General features: G+C 42.8%; 1 protein-coding gene across 3 annotated transcripts; it reads left to right on the top strand.

The window, feature by feature from the left end:
* Positions 1 to 1,153: 1,153 nt before the first annotated feature.
* On the top strand, positions 1,154 to 12,705 carry LOC106608972 (TOX high mobility group box family member 4-B). Of its 3 annotated transcripts, none has more exons than XM_014207252.2 (9): positions 1,154 to 1,272; positions 6,086 to 6,154; positions 6,483 to 6,779; positions 9,359 to 9,619; positions 9,818 to 10,138; positions 10,314 to 10,394; positions 10,559 to 11,203; positions 11,422 to 11,576; positions 12,206 to 12,705. In XM_014207252.2, the coding sequence occupies exons 1-9, from the start codon at positions 1,267 to 1,269 to the stop codon at positions 12,258 to 12,260; spliced, it is 1,890 nt and encodes a 629-aa protein (XP_014062727.1). In that variant the 5' UTR covers positions 1,154 to 1,266; the 3' UTR covers positions 12,261 to 12,705. The 3 variants fall into 3 exon arrangements, with proteins under 3 accessions (XP_014062727.1, XP_014062726.1, XP_014062725.1); XM_014207251.2 differs by lacking the exon at positions 1,154 to 1,272 and adding an exon at positions 1,290 to 2,720 and having other exon boundaries at positions 11,428 to 11,576; XM_014207250.2 differs by lacking the exon at positions 1,154 to 1,272 and adding an exon at positions 1,291 to 2,720.
* The last annotated feature ends 5,218 nt before the right edge of the window (positions 12,706 to 17,923 follow it).

Genomic DNA, 17,923 nt, shown 5'->3' with positions numbered 1-17,923 from the left:
TTTGGCGTGAATGCCAAGTGTCACGTCTGGAAGAAACCTGGCACCATCACTACGGTGAGGCATGGTGGTGCAGCATCATGCCGTGGGGATGTTTTTCAGTGGCAGGGACTGGAAAACTAGTCAGGATCGAGGGAAAGATGACCGACCAAGTACAGAGATCCTTGATGATAACCTGCTCCAGAGCACTCCGGACCTCAAACTGGGGTGACGGTTCACCTTCCAACAGGACAACGACCCTAAGCACATAGCCAAGACAACGCAGGAGTGACTTCGGGACAAGTGTCAATGTCCTTGAGTGGCCCAGCCAGCCTGATCAAACATATCTGGAGAGACTTGAAAATAGCTGTGCAGTGACACTTCCCATCCAACCTGAAAAAGTTTGAGAGGATCTGCAGAGAAGAATGGGAGAAACTCCCTAAATACAGGTAGCTGAACTTATAGTGCCATACCCAAGAACACTTGAGGCTGTAATCGCTGCCAAAGGTGCTTCAACAAAGTACTGCTTAAAGTCTGAATAATTATGTAAATGTTATATTTTTGACCTCTGGTCAAAAAGGGTGCACGAAGTAGGTAATCGGGTGCAATTTCTATCACATTGTCTCCTGCTTGTGTCTCTGTCTTGGGCATGTGTGCATGTCACCTGTCTCTTGTAATGCTTGTGAACTCATGAAAATAGGATAGAGGTGAAAGTGGGACCTGGTCAAAAGTAGTACACTAATGAAGGGAATAGGGTGCCATTTGGGACACACCCCTGGAGGTATTTTATTCTGCTAAATGATTGTCTTTGATCTTCTCAATGTTTTATTGTGCAGGGATGGATTCTAGTGTGATAGTTTTTCCTCCAATTTCGCTTGTACATAAAAACAAAGACATCCCAAGTTGTATCATTTTATTACATTACATATAAAAAAAGATGGGGGAGAAAATGTGAGTTTTAAGTCATCACAATTTAAAACATTTGTTTATCGTTTTCTGTGTATTCTGACATAATGGTATAGGAAAGGATATAGTAGCAATTGAGTTATATGTATTCAAGATCATTGAAATGATTGTTAAATTGTAGTTCACCAAAAAAATGCTTTTCCACTTAGCTAACTCATTTGTAACTCGAGCTCGCGGAACTTCAACTTGTTTGTTGCTCTGTGGAAATGATGTCACTTCCTCTTCTCGAGACAATCACGGAAGCCGGTGCAATGTAATTTTTTTAGGAAAAATTATCACGGGCGAAATTCAGAAAAGTGGGACAGAGCAGATTTCGGGGTAATAATGGAGGTAAGAAGTGTAGAACGTTTCGCAGTGGGGGAATCACGTGTGGTCGGCATATTCAAACGTGTACAGATTGGCTCGCCCAAGTCTCCACAATCTTTGGTTTTCCAACACACAATGAACACTCACGCTCAGCCCGACATCAATTCAGATTTAACGTTAGCTAGCTAGCTAGCATAGCTAACAGTTTCCTAGTTTGTCACGAGCTGCAGTTCGCTTCTGATTCTTTAAAAGTCCTTGAAAGCCTTAGATGAAATAGTTAGTGAGCTTCACGTGGCCTTGTTTCAAAAGCTGAGAACGCTTGCTAGTAGAACCAAGATCTAAACACAGGAAAAGGGCGGTCGTGATCCCTTTCGTACCATATTCCGACTGTTCAAATAAAACTGCGACAATGGCTATTTACCAAAATTAATGTTAACAATTGGCTTTACCAAATATTTGAAAGTGGGTTGTAGTGGTGTGGGGTATTCTGTCTCCAGAGAATAAACGGTTAAAATGATTTAATTTGGTTTACTAGGCCATTGGGATGAACCATTTGAGAAAAATGGGGGCCTGGGGGGAGAGAAGTCTGTGCGATTTGTTGTTTACTTATTTCAACTAGAGATTGGTTGTATACTGACTTGAGCCAGCCATATGAGTGTCTACACAAGAACGTTGATTGTTACATGATGACAAATATTTGAACTAAAACAACTGTGAAAGCAAAAGTCCGAAATCCCAGACACCCTCTATTCCCAACCATTCCCCACACTGGAACCCGACCCATGGTGATTGATTCCAATCCAAATCCACAGTTCAGGATCCATTGAGCAGCCTTGTTCGAGCGCAGAGTAGAGCAGCTGTGAGAAAGAACCAGACTAGCTCAATTCTGAAATGCCTCAAGACACATCAAAATACGGCTATTTGCGGGACTCCATATAACTTGTAATATTACCCATCTGTTAACACGAGTTTGTCTTTTTTTTTCGGGTGTAGTAGCTGTAGAATTTTAACCAGAGATACCATTAGCACATGATTCGGTACTACACAGCCTTGCGTCAGCTAGGATAGCCACGCTAATTAGTAAAGAGAGGTTATTTTTGGTCTGAGTGAGAGCGCTGGCGTGCACTACAATAATTATTTGGCCATATGAGCATAGCTAACAACTGCTTCGTTTCATACCATCACGTCGCTAAATCCTGCATATTTCATGACAGAAATCTGAATTCGGTGTGTAGCCTCGAGTCATGATTTATTTTTTTGGTTATACATTTTGTGGTACTAAAACAGTCAGTGGTACAGACGTTTTAGATTAGATTTATTCCGTATATCAACCAATTGCATTGATTTAATGTCATACGAGGCGCCATTAGATAATGGACCTGAATTTTTATTCCGATCTAACGGATGGGACTGGGCCACACGGAGATCCAGAATTCCTGGACCCTGGGTCTTTCAATGGATATGACAATAAGGTGACTGACAGCGAGATTGATTTGACAAGCGACCTGTGTGTCTGTCTGTGTGTTGTGCTCTATGGAAAACTCACTGACTCTCACATGCACTCAGAATCCTGTACAATAACTATTTTACAACAGCATATAAGGGCTTGGTTGAATATGTAGTATATCCAGTACGTGTGTGGGGAAGTGATGTGAGCTCAGCTGTTATTGGGATTTTCCTTTTCAATGTTTTGATGAATGGTAAAGTTTGCGTGAACATTATATCTAGTTGTTGGTTGTTATGGTCTGATGAGGTGCTGCCATCCCTATTTTTATATATATTTTTTATTTAACTAGGCAAGTCAGTATTTGTATTTATTATGGATCTCCATCAGCTGCTGCCAAGGCAGCAGCTACTCTTCCTGGGGTCCTGCAAAATTAAGGCAGTTTATACAATTTAAAAAACATTACAATACATTCAGACTGTGTGCCCTCGGGCCCCTACTCTACCACTACCACATAAATATACAGTACAAAATCCATGTGTGTGTGTGTGTGTGTGTGTGTATGCACCTATGTTTGTGTTGCTTCACAGTCCCTGCTGTTCCATAAGGTGTTTAAAAAAAAAATCTGTTTATTAAATCAAAATGTTCTGCTTGCATGAGTTACTTGATGTGGAATAGAGTTCCATGTAGTCATGGCTCTATTTAGTACTGTGCGCCTTCCATAGTCTGTTCTGGACATGGGGACTGTGAAGAGACCTCTTGTGGGGTATGCATGGCTGTCCGAGCTGTGCGCCAGTAATTCAAATAGACAGCTCGGTGCATTCGACATGTCAATACATCTTAAATACAAGCAGTGATGAAGTCAATTTCTTCTCCACTTTGAGCCAGGAGAGATTGACATGCATATTATTAATATTAGCCCTCTGTGTACATCCAATGGCCAGCCGTGCTGCCCAGTTCTGAACCAATTGCAATTTTCCTAAGTCCTTTTTTGTGGCACCTGACCCCACGACTGAACAGTAGTCCAGGTACGACAAAACTAGGGCCTGTAGGACCTGCCTTGTTGACAGTGCTGTCAAGAAGGTAGAGCAGTGCCTTATCATAGACATACTTCTTCCCATCTTAGCTACTGTATCAATATGTTTTGACCATGACAGTTTACAATCCAGGGTAACTCCAAGCAGTTTAGTCACCTCAACTTGCTCAATTTCCACATTATTTATTACAATATTTAGTTGAGGTTTAGTGAATGATTTGTCCCAAATACAATGCCTTTAGTTCTATATATATTTAGGACTAACTTATTCCTTGCCACCCACTCTGAAACTAACTGCAACTCTTTGTTAAGTGTTGCAGTCATTTCAGTCACTGTAGTAGCTAACATGTATATTGTTGAGTCATCCGCATTCATAGACACTCTGGCTTTCCTCAAGGCCAGTGGCAATTCATTAGTAAAGAATGAAAAAAGTAATGGGCCAAGACAGCTGCCTTGTCAGACCCCGGTGGCTTGTCATTGTTGATAAACAACAATCATTTTTTCACCTCTTCCTCATTAACTTTACGGAATTTGTCTTTCATAATTTGGTCAGTTATACTTACTTGGATGTGTAGTGTCAGCGTTTGTTGCTGGCATGTTATGCCTAAATTTGCTAATCTTGCCAATTAAAAAATCATTAAAGTAGTTGGCAATATCAGTTGGTTTTGTGATGAATGAGCCATCTGTTTCAATGAATGATGGAGCTGAGTTTACCTTTTTTCCCAGAATTTCATTTAAGGTGCTCCAAAGCTTTTTACTATCAATCTTTATTTCATTTATCTTGGTTTCATAGTGTAGTTTCTTCTTCTTTTTATTCAGCTTAGTCACATGATTTCTTAATTCGCAATAAGTTTGCCAATTGGTTGTGCAGCCAGACTTATTTACCATTCCTTTTGCCTCATCCCTCTCAACCATACAATTTTTCAATTCCTCATCAATCCACGGGGATTTAGCACTTTTTAGCCTTTTTCTTAATGGGTGCATGCTTATTAGCAACTGGAGTAAGCAATTTCATAAATGTTTCAAGTGCAGTGTCTGTTTGCTCCTCATTACACACCACGGACCAACAGATATTCTTTACATCAATAACATAGGAATCACTACAAAACTTCTTGTATGACCTTTTATACACTATGTTAGGCCCAGCCGTTGGAACTTTGGTTTTCCTAGATATGGCTACTATATTGTGATCACTACATCTGATGGATCTGGATACTGCTTTCAAGCTAATTTCTGCTGCATTAGTAAAGATGTGATCAATACATGTTGATGATTTCATTCCTGTGCCGTTTGTAACTACCCTGGTAGGTTGACTGATAACCTGAACCAGGTTGCAGGCACTGGTTACAGTTTGAAGCTTTTTCTTGAGTGGGCAGCTTGATGAAAGCCAGTCAATATTTAAATCACCTAGAAAATATACCTCTCAGTTGATATCACATGCATTTCACACATATTATCCAGATACTGACTTAGCACTTGGTGGTCTATAGCAGCTTCCCACCAGAATGGGTTTTAGGTGAGGCAGATTAACCTGTAGCCATATTATTTCAACAGTATTTGACATGAGATCCTCTAATCTTTACAGGAATGTGGTTCTGAGTGTATGTAACAGTGTAGGTTCCGTCCCTCTCTTCGCCCCAACCTGGGCTCGAACCAGGGACCCTTGCACACATCAACAACTGACACCCACCGAAGCATCGTTACCCATCGCGCCACAAAAGCCGTGGCCCTTGCAACGCAAGGGGAAACCCTACTTCAAGTCTCAGAGCGAGTGACGTCACTGATTGAAACGCTATTAGCGCGCACCACCGCTAACTAACTAGCCATTTCACATCGGTTACATGAGTATAAACAGCAAAACCTCCACCATTGGCAATTCTATCTTTTCTATAAATGTTATAACCTTGTTTTGCTACCACTGTATCAAAGGTATTATCTAAGTGAGTTTCAGAGAGAGTCAGAATATGGATGTCATCTGTTACTAGCAAATTATTGATTTCATGAACCTTGTTTCTTAAGCTGCATATATTAACATGGGCTATTTTGAGCACTTTTCTTCTGGAATGCTTAATTACTTTCGTTTGCTTTACTGGGAAGCTTAGCAGCAGTAGATGTGCTCAGTTAAGAACAAATTCTTATTTACAATGATGGCCTACCCCGGCCAAACCCGGACAACGCTGGGCCAATTGTGCGCCGCCCTATGGGACTCCCAATCACGGCCGGATGTGATACAGCAGCCTTGTTCGAGCCTTGTATGATGCCACAGATGTTTTAAAGGGATGCTGACTGTTAGGATGATGATAATGAGACTTATTCTCCTATGTGATGATGATTTGACCCGTGTGTGTGTGTTTCAGTTCCCTGAAGGCAGTGACAACTACCTGACCATCAGCGGGGCGGGCAATCCATTCCTCTCATCCTCTGAGGTAGCTACTCATTCCTTCCTTCCACTTCTCTTGCTTCTAAACTCTCATTCACTCTCTTTTTCTCTCCACTATATTGTCTCTCTCTCTCTCTCTCTCTCTCTCTCTCTCTTTACAACACACACAATCAGCAGTTACTCACACAACACTCACACCCAATATAGCAGGTGAGGAAGTCTCAATCTATAATAATTATAACCTTTGCTCTTGCCACCCTCTTTCCCCTCTTCTCTCTCTTCTCTTCCTCTTTACTCCATACCCCCTTTCCTTCTTACCGTCTCCGCTCCCCCATCCCCTACCATCTCTTCTCCCTCTCGCTCTTCCCCAATAGACGTTCCACACCCCCAGTCTGGGAGATGAGGAGTTCGAGATCCCCCCCATCTCCCTGGATCCAGACCAGGCGCTCACCGTGTCCGATGTGGTGGCCCACTTCGGAGAGCTATCGGATGGAGAGCGCGGTGGCTTGTCCACCCCCGGGAACGTTGTGGTCGGGGGAGACGACCCGTCCTTCGCCTCCACCTTTGTGAATCCCCACCCGGGGTCTCAGGGACTGGACCACCACCTGAGTCTGGGGGTCATCAGTCAGTCCGGTGGAGGAGGAGCTATTCTGGGGTCTGCTCTGGGCATGGTGAGGACTGCAAGGGTTGAGGATGCTTTCGAAATGGCACCCTATTCTTTATGTAGTGAACTGCTGTTGAAAAGGGCCTGCATATGAATCTGGTCAAATGTAGTACACTATATACAGTACCTGTCAAATGTTTGGACACACCTACTCATTCCAGGGTTTTTCTTTATTTTTTACTATTTTCTACATTGTAGAATAATAGTGAAGACATCTTCACCTGGAATGCTTTTCCAACAGTCTTGAAGGAGTTCCCACATATGCTAAGCACTTGTTGGCTGCTTTTCCTTCACTCAATTGGGTTGAGGTCAGGTGATATTAGAGGCCAGGTCATCTGATGCAGCCCTCCATCACTCCTTCTTGGTCAAATAGCCCTTACACAACTCTAATGAACTTAACCTCTGCAGCAGAGGTAACTCTGGGTCTTCCTTTCCTGTGGCAGTCCTCATGAGAGCCAGTTTCATCATAGCGCTTGATGGTTTTTGCGACTGCGCTTAAACTTTCAAAGTTCTTGAAATGTTCCGCATTGACTGACCTTCATGTCTTAAAGTAATGATGGACTGTCACTTCTCTTTGCTTATTTTAGCTGTTCTTGCCATAATATGGACTTGGTCCTTTACCAAATAGGGCTATCTTCTGTATACCACCCCTGCTTTGTCACAACACAGCTGATTGGCTCAAAGAAAATAAATTCCACAAATTAACTTTTAACAAGGCACACCTGTTAATTGAAATGCATTCTAGGTGACTACCTCATGAAGCTGGTTGAGAGAATGCCAAGAGTGTGCAAAGCTGTCATCAAGACAAAGGGTGGCTACTTTGAAGAACATCAAATATAAAATATATATATATATTTGTTTAAAACGTTTTTGGTTAATACATGATTCCATATGTGTTATTTCATAGTTTTGATGTCTTCACTATTATTCTACAATGTAGAACATAGTAAAAATAAACAAAAACCCTGGAATGATTTGGTGTGTCAATGTTTGACTGGTACTGTAGGTAATATAGTACCAGCCTATTAGGGTGCCATTTCCGACACAATTAGTTATTGACAGAAATGTGAAATTATATGAATTGGGCCCTTTTCACAGGTCAATTCTTTGATAACAAGATGGTTGCTGCCTGTAATCAGGCCCGGTCCTGGCCCTTCTGCCGCCCTAGGCGAGACAATTTTTTTGGGGTTCATTTTCGGTTCTGAATGAAAGTTGAAAAGATGTCTTGAGTAGGACCGGACCGGACCAAATCTGAACCAAACATAGATGTCTATGATTGGTTCAGATTAGATCCGGTCCATGGATGTTGAAATCAAGTCCGGAACGTACCAAATCAATACAAAAAAAGACGTTCAGGCAGGACCCCCAGAAATATGTCCAAAAGACGTCCGCATTGGTCCGTGCTTACTGGGGTGCAGTGGAGGCTGGTGGGACGAGCTATAAGAGGACGGGCTCATTGTAATGGCTGGACTGGAATAAATGGAACAGTATCAAACACATCAAACATATGGAAACCTTTTATTCCATTCCAGCTATTACAATGGGCCTGATCCTCCTATACCTCCTCCCACCAGTCTCCAATGCTGGGGTGTAGCCTACAGTGTCAGCCCACAATGACATTTTATGAATGCTCATCCATGTGGTAGACTTACCATTTCTAAAATAGGCAGTTGCATTGGCTTTATTAGTCCTGCTTCCTGTTACTAATCATTTTGTCTGTTTAAGCTCTGAATATCAGCTACCTAACTTTATCAGGAGTTATCCTGAGCCTATTTGCAATGAGAATCAATGTGTTTACATAGCGGGAAATGCAGAAGCATTTTATTTTTCACTATGATCATCTTGTAAAAACAATTATGGATACAAACTTGAAAACCACTGATTATCATGACAATTTAGCTCCAAGTATGAAACTCCTGGACAGCGGTTGTGAGTAGCCTGATTTTTCCATTCCATATTATCCATTTTACTTTGAGCTGTCCTGTTTTAAGGATATGATGTTTGTTAACATGCCATATTCACATCGAAGCACATTTTTTTATTTGATTGGGTGCCATTTAGGTTAGACTATTTGATCGGAGAAGCGTGCATGATGTTAAGTGTCTGTCTCATGACATTGACATACATTTTACCTGTAGGCTACAGCAACGGCCATATACTCTTTCTACCATAGGCTAAATGATTTATGTTAGATGATTTTTTTTGAAGTAATGTTGGTGGAGGGCCGCAGCGGTGTGTCTCGCCAACAGCACACTGGAGAGGCGCATTCGGCATGGACGAGCAAAATATTTTGCGCCACAGCTTTTGACAAAGTGGGCTCTGCTTATCACAGGAGGGCATCAGCGCTCACTTAAATAATCCATATGCCACTAGGTGAGAGGAATTGTAGTTATTTTTGGGAACAATTATGTGAGGCTTTATGTGTTGTTGACGGTGTGTCTTGGTCAGTTTAGCTCGGAAAATCCCGCCCTTCGTCAATCTGGTGGTGACAGCGGCCGCCTAATCCTGCCTAATGGGCCGGCCGGTCCTGCCTGTAATACATTGTCTTTGGCTTTTTCTGAGTATGAACCCTGCCTCATTTTCCAGGATCTGGGCCACTCCGTTGGCTCCCAGTTCAGCAGCTCCTCCCCCATGACCATAGATGTCCCACTGAGTGACATGGGCCACGGCCTGTTGGGCCACAACCAGCTGACCACCATCGACCAATCGGAGCTCAGCGCCCAGCTGGGGCTCAGCCTAGGGGGCGGGGCCATCCTGGCGAGGTCGCAGTCACCTGACCAACCGCCGTCGGCCGCTGCTTCGCCGGCCGGCTCGCTACAGGACGACGACATGGACGACTTCAGACAGGTCAGTCCTATTGGTCGGTCTGTCTACTAGTCAGTCTGTCTGTTGATTGGTTCGTCTGTCTGCCTCAGTCTCTTCATTGATTACAGTCACACACAAATTTGTATACAAACGTCACTTTATATGAAACTGATGTCCTTGTTTTTGCTATTCCTCCCTTTCTCCCATTCCACCCCTCTTTCTTCCATTCTAACTCAGCAGAGTGTGTTGGTGGAGTCCCCTATCTCTCTCGGCGTCATCTCCCTCGAGCCCCCTCTCTCCGACTCCCCCATTCCTTCCTTCGCTCCGTCCTCCAGCACCCCTCCTACCCTTGTCCGGAGAGGGGGAGCGGCCGGAGGAGGAGGGAAGAAAGGGAAGAAAAAGAAAGACCCTGACGAGCCCCAGAAGCCTGTGTCGGCCTACGCTCTGTTCTTCAGGGACACACAGGCAGCCATTAAGGGCCAGAACCCCAGCGCCACCTTCGGAGAGGTGTCCAAGATAGTGGCCTCCATGTGGGATAGCCTGGGGGAGGAGCAGAAGCAGGTACACACACACACACACACACACACACACACGTTCACATGTGCAAATGCGCATGTTCACAATCACATTCACTACACAAGGACGTGTAAAGCACACTCACTACACAAGCACACGCAGATATGAATAATGTAATGGTATCGGGTTCATGATATCCCTGAATGTGTATTCCTCTCAGGTGTACAAGAGGAAGACGGAAGCAGCTAAGAAGGAGTATTTCGAGGCTCTGGCAGCCTACAGAGATAATCAGCTTTCTCAGGTGAGGCAAGATAAGTATTCCTAGAGAACACTTCAGTTATGTGTGTGAGTAGGTTTATTATGATGGCCACCCTTTGTCAGTGTGTAAACTAAATCTCCTCTTTTCCCTCTCAACTCCTCTCTCTTGCAACCCCTCTACCTTTCTCCTCCTCTTCTCTCTTCCAGCCGACCATTGAGGTTTTGGACACTTCCCCATCGCCTCCCTCTCCTCCTCCCGTTGCCCCACTCCCCGCCCCTACTCCCCGTTCCACCCGTTCCTCCGTCCCCCACCTCGCCCTTGAAGAGAACACCATCACCAACATCTGCACCTCCAACATCATCCTAGCAGGTGGAGACCTCCCTCAGGTCACCACCCGCTCCCGTACAGGGGCGCACAAACCCCCCACTCCTACGCCCGCCCTGGCTCCAAGCCCCCCCACCGTTACTAAAATCATCATCAAGCAACAGACGTCGCCATCAGGGGTAATGGTGGTGTCAAGTAGTACGGTATTGTCTACTCGGCAGCCGCCACCACTCCAACAGATGCAGAACACCCCTCCTCCGCCCCGTCTCCAGCAGATGGTACATGCCCAGGCCCCACCGCCACTGCAGGCCAAACCAAGAGGCGGGGGTGCCATGGCACCACCCCCTCTGCAGATCAAGATCGTCCCTCCCGCCTCAGATTTGGACTCTCCCATTATCGACACGGCGGCAGGGGGGTTAGCCGCGTTGGGGGGGGGCACTCCGACCTCGGGGGAGTTGGTACAGTCCGCTGCCTTAGTAACGGCCTGTTCGACGGAAGCCGAGGACGGGGCTGAAGGAGAGGAAGGGGTAAGAGAAGTATAGAATAGAAAAACTTTAGCATATGTTTTCATCATTTTCTCTGAAAACTCAGGGCCCTGGTCATCTAATGGTTGGTATCCTTCACACTACTGTATATCAACCACTGTCTTTCTCTCTCCCCTACCTCTCTCTCCCCCCGGTCTTTCACCTCTCCCCCTCTCCCTCCCTCCCTCCCTCCCTCCCTCCCTCCCTCCCTCCCTTCCCAGATGCAGGTGGAGTTGAATGTGTCTCCAGGGCCAGATGTGACCCAGACCTGCAGCCCTAACCTGTGTGTCCGAGCCGGCTGCACCAACCCAGCTGTAGAGAACAAGGACTGGGACAGGGAATACTGCAGCAACGAGTGTGTGGCCACACACTGCAGGTACAGACAGATAGATGGTTGGACACACAGGCTGCGTTTAGACAGGCAGCCCAATTCTGAGCTTTTCTTTTCACTTTTTTTCATTTTGATCAATCATATCAGTGCTGAAAAAAATCTGATGTGAAAAGATCTGATGATTGGTCAAAATACCAATTAGTGGAAAAAAATATCAGAATTGGGCTGCCTGTCTAAATGCAACCATACAGACACATATACAGTACACACTGACATTACCACCTGAAACACTTAGGAGTCAAGATAGATCATGTTCTTCCCAAAGAATGGCCTCGAGGCGAAAGAACCGCACACCTGTTTAGGCGAGGTGCTGGCTAGCGGAGTAGAACACTTGGAAAAGAAAAAGAGAGCCGCACACTCTAGGAGCTCCAATGCAATAATTTTATAACCTAATAACCAAACGTTTCGACAGCTCAGATCCAGACTCATTGTGGAGAGGAAACGATTGTCTGTGGGCGTGGCGTAGCATAGCGTTTGGGTAGCCAGGAAAGGAAAATGCCGATAAAGCAACATTTCTGCTCTAATTGTGATTCATTTTTTTTTATTATTGATTAGTTGATTGATTTTATTTTATTTTTTATATTTTTTTCTTCTCCAATTTATTGTCTTTATAGGGATGTGTTCATGGCCTGGTGTGCGATTCGAGGGCAGAACTCCACTGTCACGTAAGGAATGGACAGAAGAGAGGAGTGATAGATGGACAGACTTCAAAGAGGAGTGAGAGGAGAGAAGAGTGATATATGGACATGATAGGGATTAGCCAAGACTAAAGAGAAAGGAGAGGGGAGTGAAGAATGGAGAAGAGAAGAGAGGGACTTGGCTTTTTTCCACAACCAGACTTTGTCCTCATAGAATAATCAAGCAGAAGACCAATACTCCTGTGATGATACATTATGAATTTTAAATAATAATTAAATCATTTTATATTAAATGTTTTTAAGGTAATATGTAATATAACGCTAGATGCACCACTGGTATGTCGCTTGCATTTCATAGCTCGTGCCATAGAGTTGGACAAAGGGCATATATTTTCAAATGGTGCTGTCCATGTAAAAATACTGTTTTAATCTATCCAACTCTACGGCTAATGAAGGTTTTTCTCCTGACCATTGTATCAGTGTTGTCGTATCCAAGTGATTTCAAGGTATGTACAGTGCATTCGGAAAGTATTCAGACCCCTTGACTTTTCCCACATTTTGTTACGTTACAGCCTTATTCTAAAATGGATTAAATGAAGAAAATAAATCTTCATCAATTTACACACAATACCCCATAATGACGAAGCAAAAACATTTTTTTTTTTAATACATTTTTGCAAATGTATAAAAAATAAACAACAGAAATACCTTATTTACATAAGTATTCAGACCCTTTGCTATGAGACTCGAAATTGTTTCCACTGATCATCCTTAAGATCTTTCTACTGATTAGACATGATTTGAAAAGGCACACACCTGTCTATATAAGGTCCCACAGTTGACAGTGCATGTCAGAGCAAAAACCAAGCCATGAATGAGTAGGGCTGTTGCGGTGACCATATTACTGCCACACCGGCAGTCACGAGTCATGAAAGCAGTCAAATTCCACATGACTGTTTAGTCACGGTAATTAAGCTTCTCCAAGCTCTGATGCTGGTCATTGGTAGTCTACCAAACTTGCTAACTGCCTGGTACTCAGCAATCTATTGTCCCTCTAATCACTCTGACATCAAAGCAAATGTGTTCTAAAATCGAATCAAACACTTCATGAGAGCCCATCAGCTCATGTTGTGCAACATTTCTATAGGCTATGCATTTGTGGGAGAAAACAGTGATGGTCACTAATAAAAAGAGGAGGATCCCATCAGCTTTCTAAAGGCTAGGCCTACTATCTTTATTCATTTCTCAACTTTCCTAATGTTAAGCACATTACTTATATTTACAACAGGAGTATAGCCTACCTGGCTGGCATGAAAATAAACCACTGGGAAAAGCGTCCTCCATTAGCTATATAGGTGCATAGATTACTTATTTTTTCACACTGCCCTGTTTTGATACAGGTGCATGATAATGGTCCATTCGAAATCAAAACTAATGTCACACATATATTATTAAGTATATGTAAAGAAAAAATTAAATCAAGACTAGTCTGATGGGTGACAATATTAGCCTGTCTCTTGTGAATTATATATTATCACTTGTTCGTATCATAGTCACACACCTCATGTAGTCTAGCCCATAGGCTTCTATGTTTTAATAAGATTTGTATCACTAAAGTGGCCAAATAACTTCTTAAAATTAAGCACATTAATCCACTTTACAAGGGGTGTAGAACCTAACTGGCATATATAAGTAGTGTGTGAGTTTCAAGTTTGGGGAAGATCATTTTCACCTTTATAATATAAGCGTTACATGCATAATTGCCTTTGCGGTCACTTTTGATAATGGTGTTTTCCTCTAATTGAACATTTGCGCTTATAGCCTACTATACCATGTGCGCATTGCTGCACTTATAATGTGAAGAAATAGCCTAATAGTTTATCAACATTTTAAGCTAAACGTTCTGATCTGTTGCGTCAGTCATATTGCATAAAAACGTTTTTTTTTATGCTAGTGACTGTATTAATTTGGGATCTATAGCATCCCACAACTGTCCCAGACTGTTTGGAATATTAATTTCTCGCACAGAATAGAATAGGTCAACCTTTGTACTACGGGGGATAGCAGCTTGACATAGACTAGTTCTTTTCCTGTTCGTTAGGCCTACTCACCTTGTCGGCTGATGAAAAGTAAATGTGGACAGTTCATCCAATATCTTCAATATGTACCTCGGAATTGGATAAGGACTCGCGCAGTTGCGTGCCCGATATGTCTGTCTTAACTTGTAGCCTGTGAGGAAAAACCTGATCACGTGACAGATTGCGCAGCACACTCAGGGAGAAGAGCACAACGCAGCACTCAGGGCCGCAAAAGGCATGGATTTTTTTTAGGGTGCATTACAGCCACAAAGGGAATGCCACCGTGAAATTCGAGGAATTATCAGGTGCTTGTTAAATTGTGAATGAGACTATTGGAGTGTGTACAGCCTGCACAAAAAATAAAGCGGGGCTCATGCCATTCAAGCAACTTTTTTCAAATCATCATTAGTCTCATCATGCAGCCTTACAACGTTTGTAGAACAACTAAAGTTACATTGATAACTCTAAATTAAGCATATAGGAATACCTATTTCTTTGTTAACCGCTCAACACAGAATAGCCGCATGTGCTCACTCCCTCAAATCGAGAGACTATTTATATTTTATTCTGCTTTGTTAAATACTATAAAATAATGCCACGGAATTATAAGCAAATCTTGTCTGCTAAATGAAGTAGTGTAGCCCACAGCCATTTGACATAGCCACATCAGGACCTAACACAAGGACAACTCAGAGTATGCTATTCTGTTCTTCTGAAATAGACTACATTTTCTTCTTATCATACTTCTTTAGACCTGTCTAAAACAATGGATTTATTGTGAAGGTGTAGGCTATATTACATGGATTTATTCAACATTTTAAAATGGCTTGTGGGCTGTGTGTGGAAACCAGTTGATGCCAAATGTGCTTATGTTAATTAACGGTCAATTACCGTGAGACTGACAGTTATTTGCTTTACAATCACTGGCTGACAAAATTTCATGACCACTACAGCCCTAGCCATGAGGTCGAAGGAATTATTCGTAGAGCTCTGAGATAGGATTGTGTCGAGGCACAGATCTGGGGAATGGTACCAAAAAATGTCTGCAGCATTGAAGGTCCCCAAGAACACAGTGGCCTCCATCATTCTTAAATGGAAGAAGTTTGGAACCACGGAAACTCTTCCTAGAGACGGCCGCCCGGCCAAACTGAGCAATTGGGGGAGAAGGGCCTTGGTCAGGGAGGTGACCAAGAACCCGATGGTCAGTGACAGAGATCCAGAATTCCTCTGTGGAGATGGGAGAACCTTCCAGAAGGACAACCATCTCTGCAGCACTCCATCAATCAGGCCGTTATGGTAGAGTGGCCAGACGGAAGCCACTCCTCAGTAAAAGGCACATGACAGCCTGCTTGGAGTTTGCCTAAAGGCACCTAAGGACTTTCAGACCATGAGAAACAAGATTCTCTGGTCTGATGAAACCAAGACTGAACTCTTTGGCCTGAATGCCAAGTGTCACGTCTGGAGGAAACCTGGCACCATCCCTACGGTGAAGCATGGTGGTGGCAGCATCATGCTGTGGGGATGTTTTTCAGTGGTAGGGACTGGGAGACTAGTCAGGATCGAGGGAAAGATGAACGGAGCAAAGTACAGAGAGATCCGCAATAAAAACCTGCTCGCTCAGAGCCTCAGACTGGGGGGCGAAGGTTCACCGTTGAACAGGACAATGACCCTAAGCACACAGCCAAGACAACGCAGGAGTGGCTTCGGGACAAGTCTCTGAATGTCCTTGAGTGGCCCAGCCAGAGCCCGGACTTGAACCCGATTGAACATCTCTGGACAGAGCTGAAAATAGCTGTGCAGCGACGCTCCCCATCCAACCTGACAGAGCTTGAGAGGCTCTGCAGAGAAGAATGGGAGAAATTCCTCAAATACAGGTGTGCCAAGCTTGTAGCATCACACCCAAGAATAATCAAGGCTGTAATCGCTGCCAAAGGTGCTTCAACAAAGTACTGAGTAAAGGGTCTGAATACTTGTGCAAATGTGATATTTCCGTTTTTAATTTTTTTATACATTTTCAAAAATGTCGAAACCTAATTTTGCTTTGACGTAATCAGGTATTGTGTGTAGATTGATGGGGGGGGGGCAATTGAATACATTTTAGAAGAAGGCTGTAACGTAAAGGGGTCTGAATACTTTTCGAATGCACTGTAAATCATGCATTGTGATTTGGTAGCCCTGCCTGCAACTTAAAATCAGTGTCACCCTCAGCCCTAGTGGGAATTTCCTCTCGGTCTAATGGTTAAGACAGTTGGTTTCCGGAGCAAGGGACCGGGTTTGACATAAAATAAACCTCTGGGCTGTGTTCAGGAGTGTGCAACATTCCGAACGTTGCAGATAGAAATGCTATGTATAGAACTGACATGATTCCTTTCTCCAGTACCTGACAAAAGCATGTCTGTACTACATATAGAAATATATTATATGAAATATCTGTACAGTTGTTCTATACTGAAAATGATTCCCGTTGAATGGGAAGGCTCCTTTAAAGTATGCATATTAGGAACATTCAGGTTTACAGTTTGTTTTTGAAAAACCATTATGTGGTGTAATAAGAGTTGGAAAAATGTATTTGAAAGAAAATACATAATCATTTAAACACTGCACACAATAACACTAAACCCGTTTGTACTTTTATTTCAGTAGGAGAAAGGAAAAATAACTTGATTTCTTAACCTCATTATTTTTTTCCTGTTTAATCTCAATCTGGGCCCATATTCATAAAGCGTCTCTAAGTAGGGGTGCTGATCTAGGATCATGTCCCCTGCTGTCATATGTAATCTTATTAATTTTGATCTAAAAGACAACTGTTCCTAGGTCAGCACTTCGTCTCTGAGATGCTTTATGAAAACGGCAGTGAAGTGTAAATAAGCAATATCAGTGTTTTACCCATAGAGATAATATAATTATTTTGTTACATCGTAATTCTGTACAATAGTAATTATTTTTCATATGGTTTCACCACGTGCATCAATAGATTTGCTTGGCATTGGATTAGTGAAAGAGAAATTATGGGTTCTGAATTCGAATCTCTTACCAGTTGTCATCGTCAGTATATTATGGGTGCAGAACATAAATTGCACAAACATGTTCATAAATAGTAAAAAAGCAAAAACAAATGAATGAAAAGGTTGTTCTCCTAATGGTGATTAAAATGTTTTATGGAAAAATTAAATGTTTTATGTATCAGAACGTAATATTTTTGGTTTGAATTTTGGTTTATATCCCTAAAAGGTAAAAGAAAATAAAAAAAATAGCAAAAAATCCAATTAACTAATCTATTAAAGATTATGATTTTATCAGCATGATAAATAACTATTTGCAAGAGCCTACCATGCACATCTCAATCCAGCAGTAAGAAGAAGATGTTTTAAATGTTTGTGCAATAAAACGTTTGTTTCCAGCGTGACGTGTTCAGGAATTTCGAATTCTGGAGGTGGCGGGAAAATATACAGTAGTGGGGGTGGAGGGAAAATATACAGTAGTGGGGGGCGCATGGTCGCTTGCACAATCCGACTGGAGGTGGGTATTCAGATGTAGTTCTGGAGGCGCTGTCGAGTAATGTAAAACAATAAAATGATACACTGTAACAATCTAACAATATACATGAAATGCCCCA

This window comes from Salmo salar, chromosome ssa07 (genome assembly GCF_905237065.1).
Source record: "Salmo salar chromosome ssa07, Ssal_v3.1, whole genome shotgun sequence".
Lineage (NCBI taxonomy): Eukaryota > Metazoa > Chordata > Actinopteri > Salmoniformes > Salmonidae > Salmo > Salmo salar.
The sequence above is the reverse complement of the archived record's forward strand: the minus strand, read 5'-3'. Positions and strand labels throughout refer to the sequence as shown.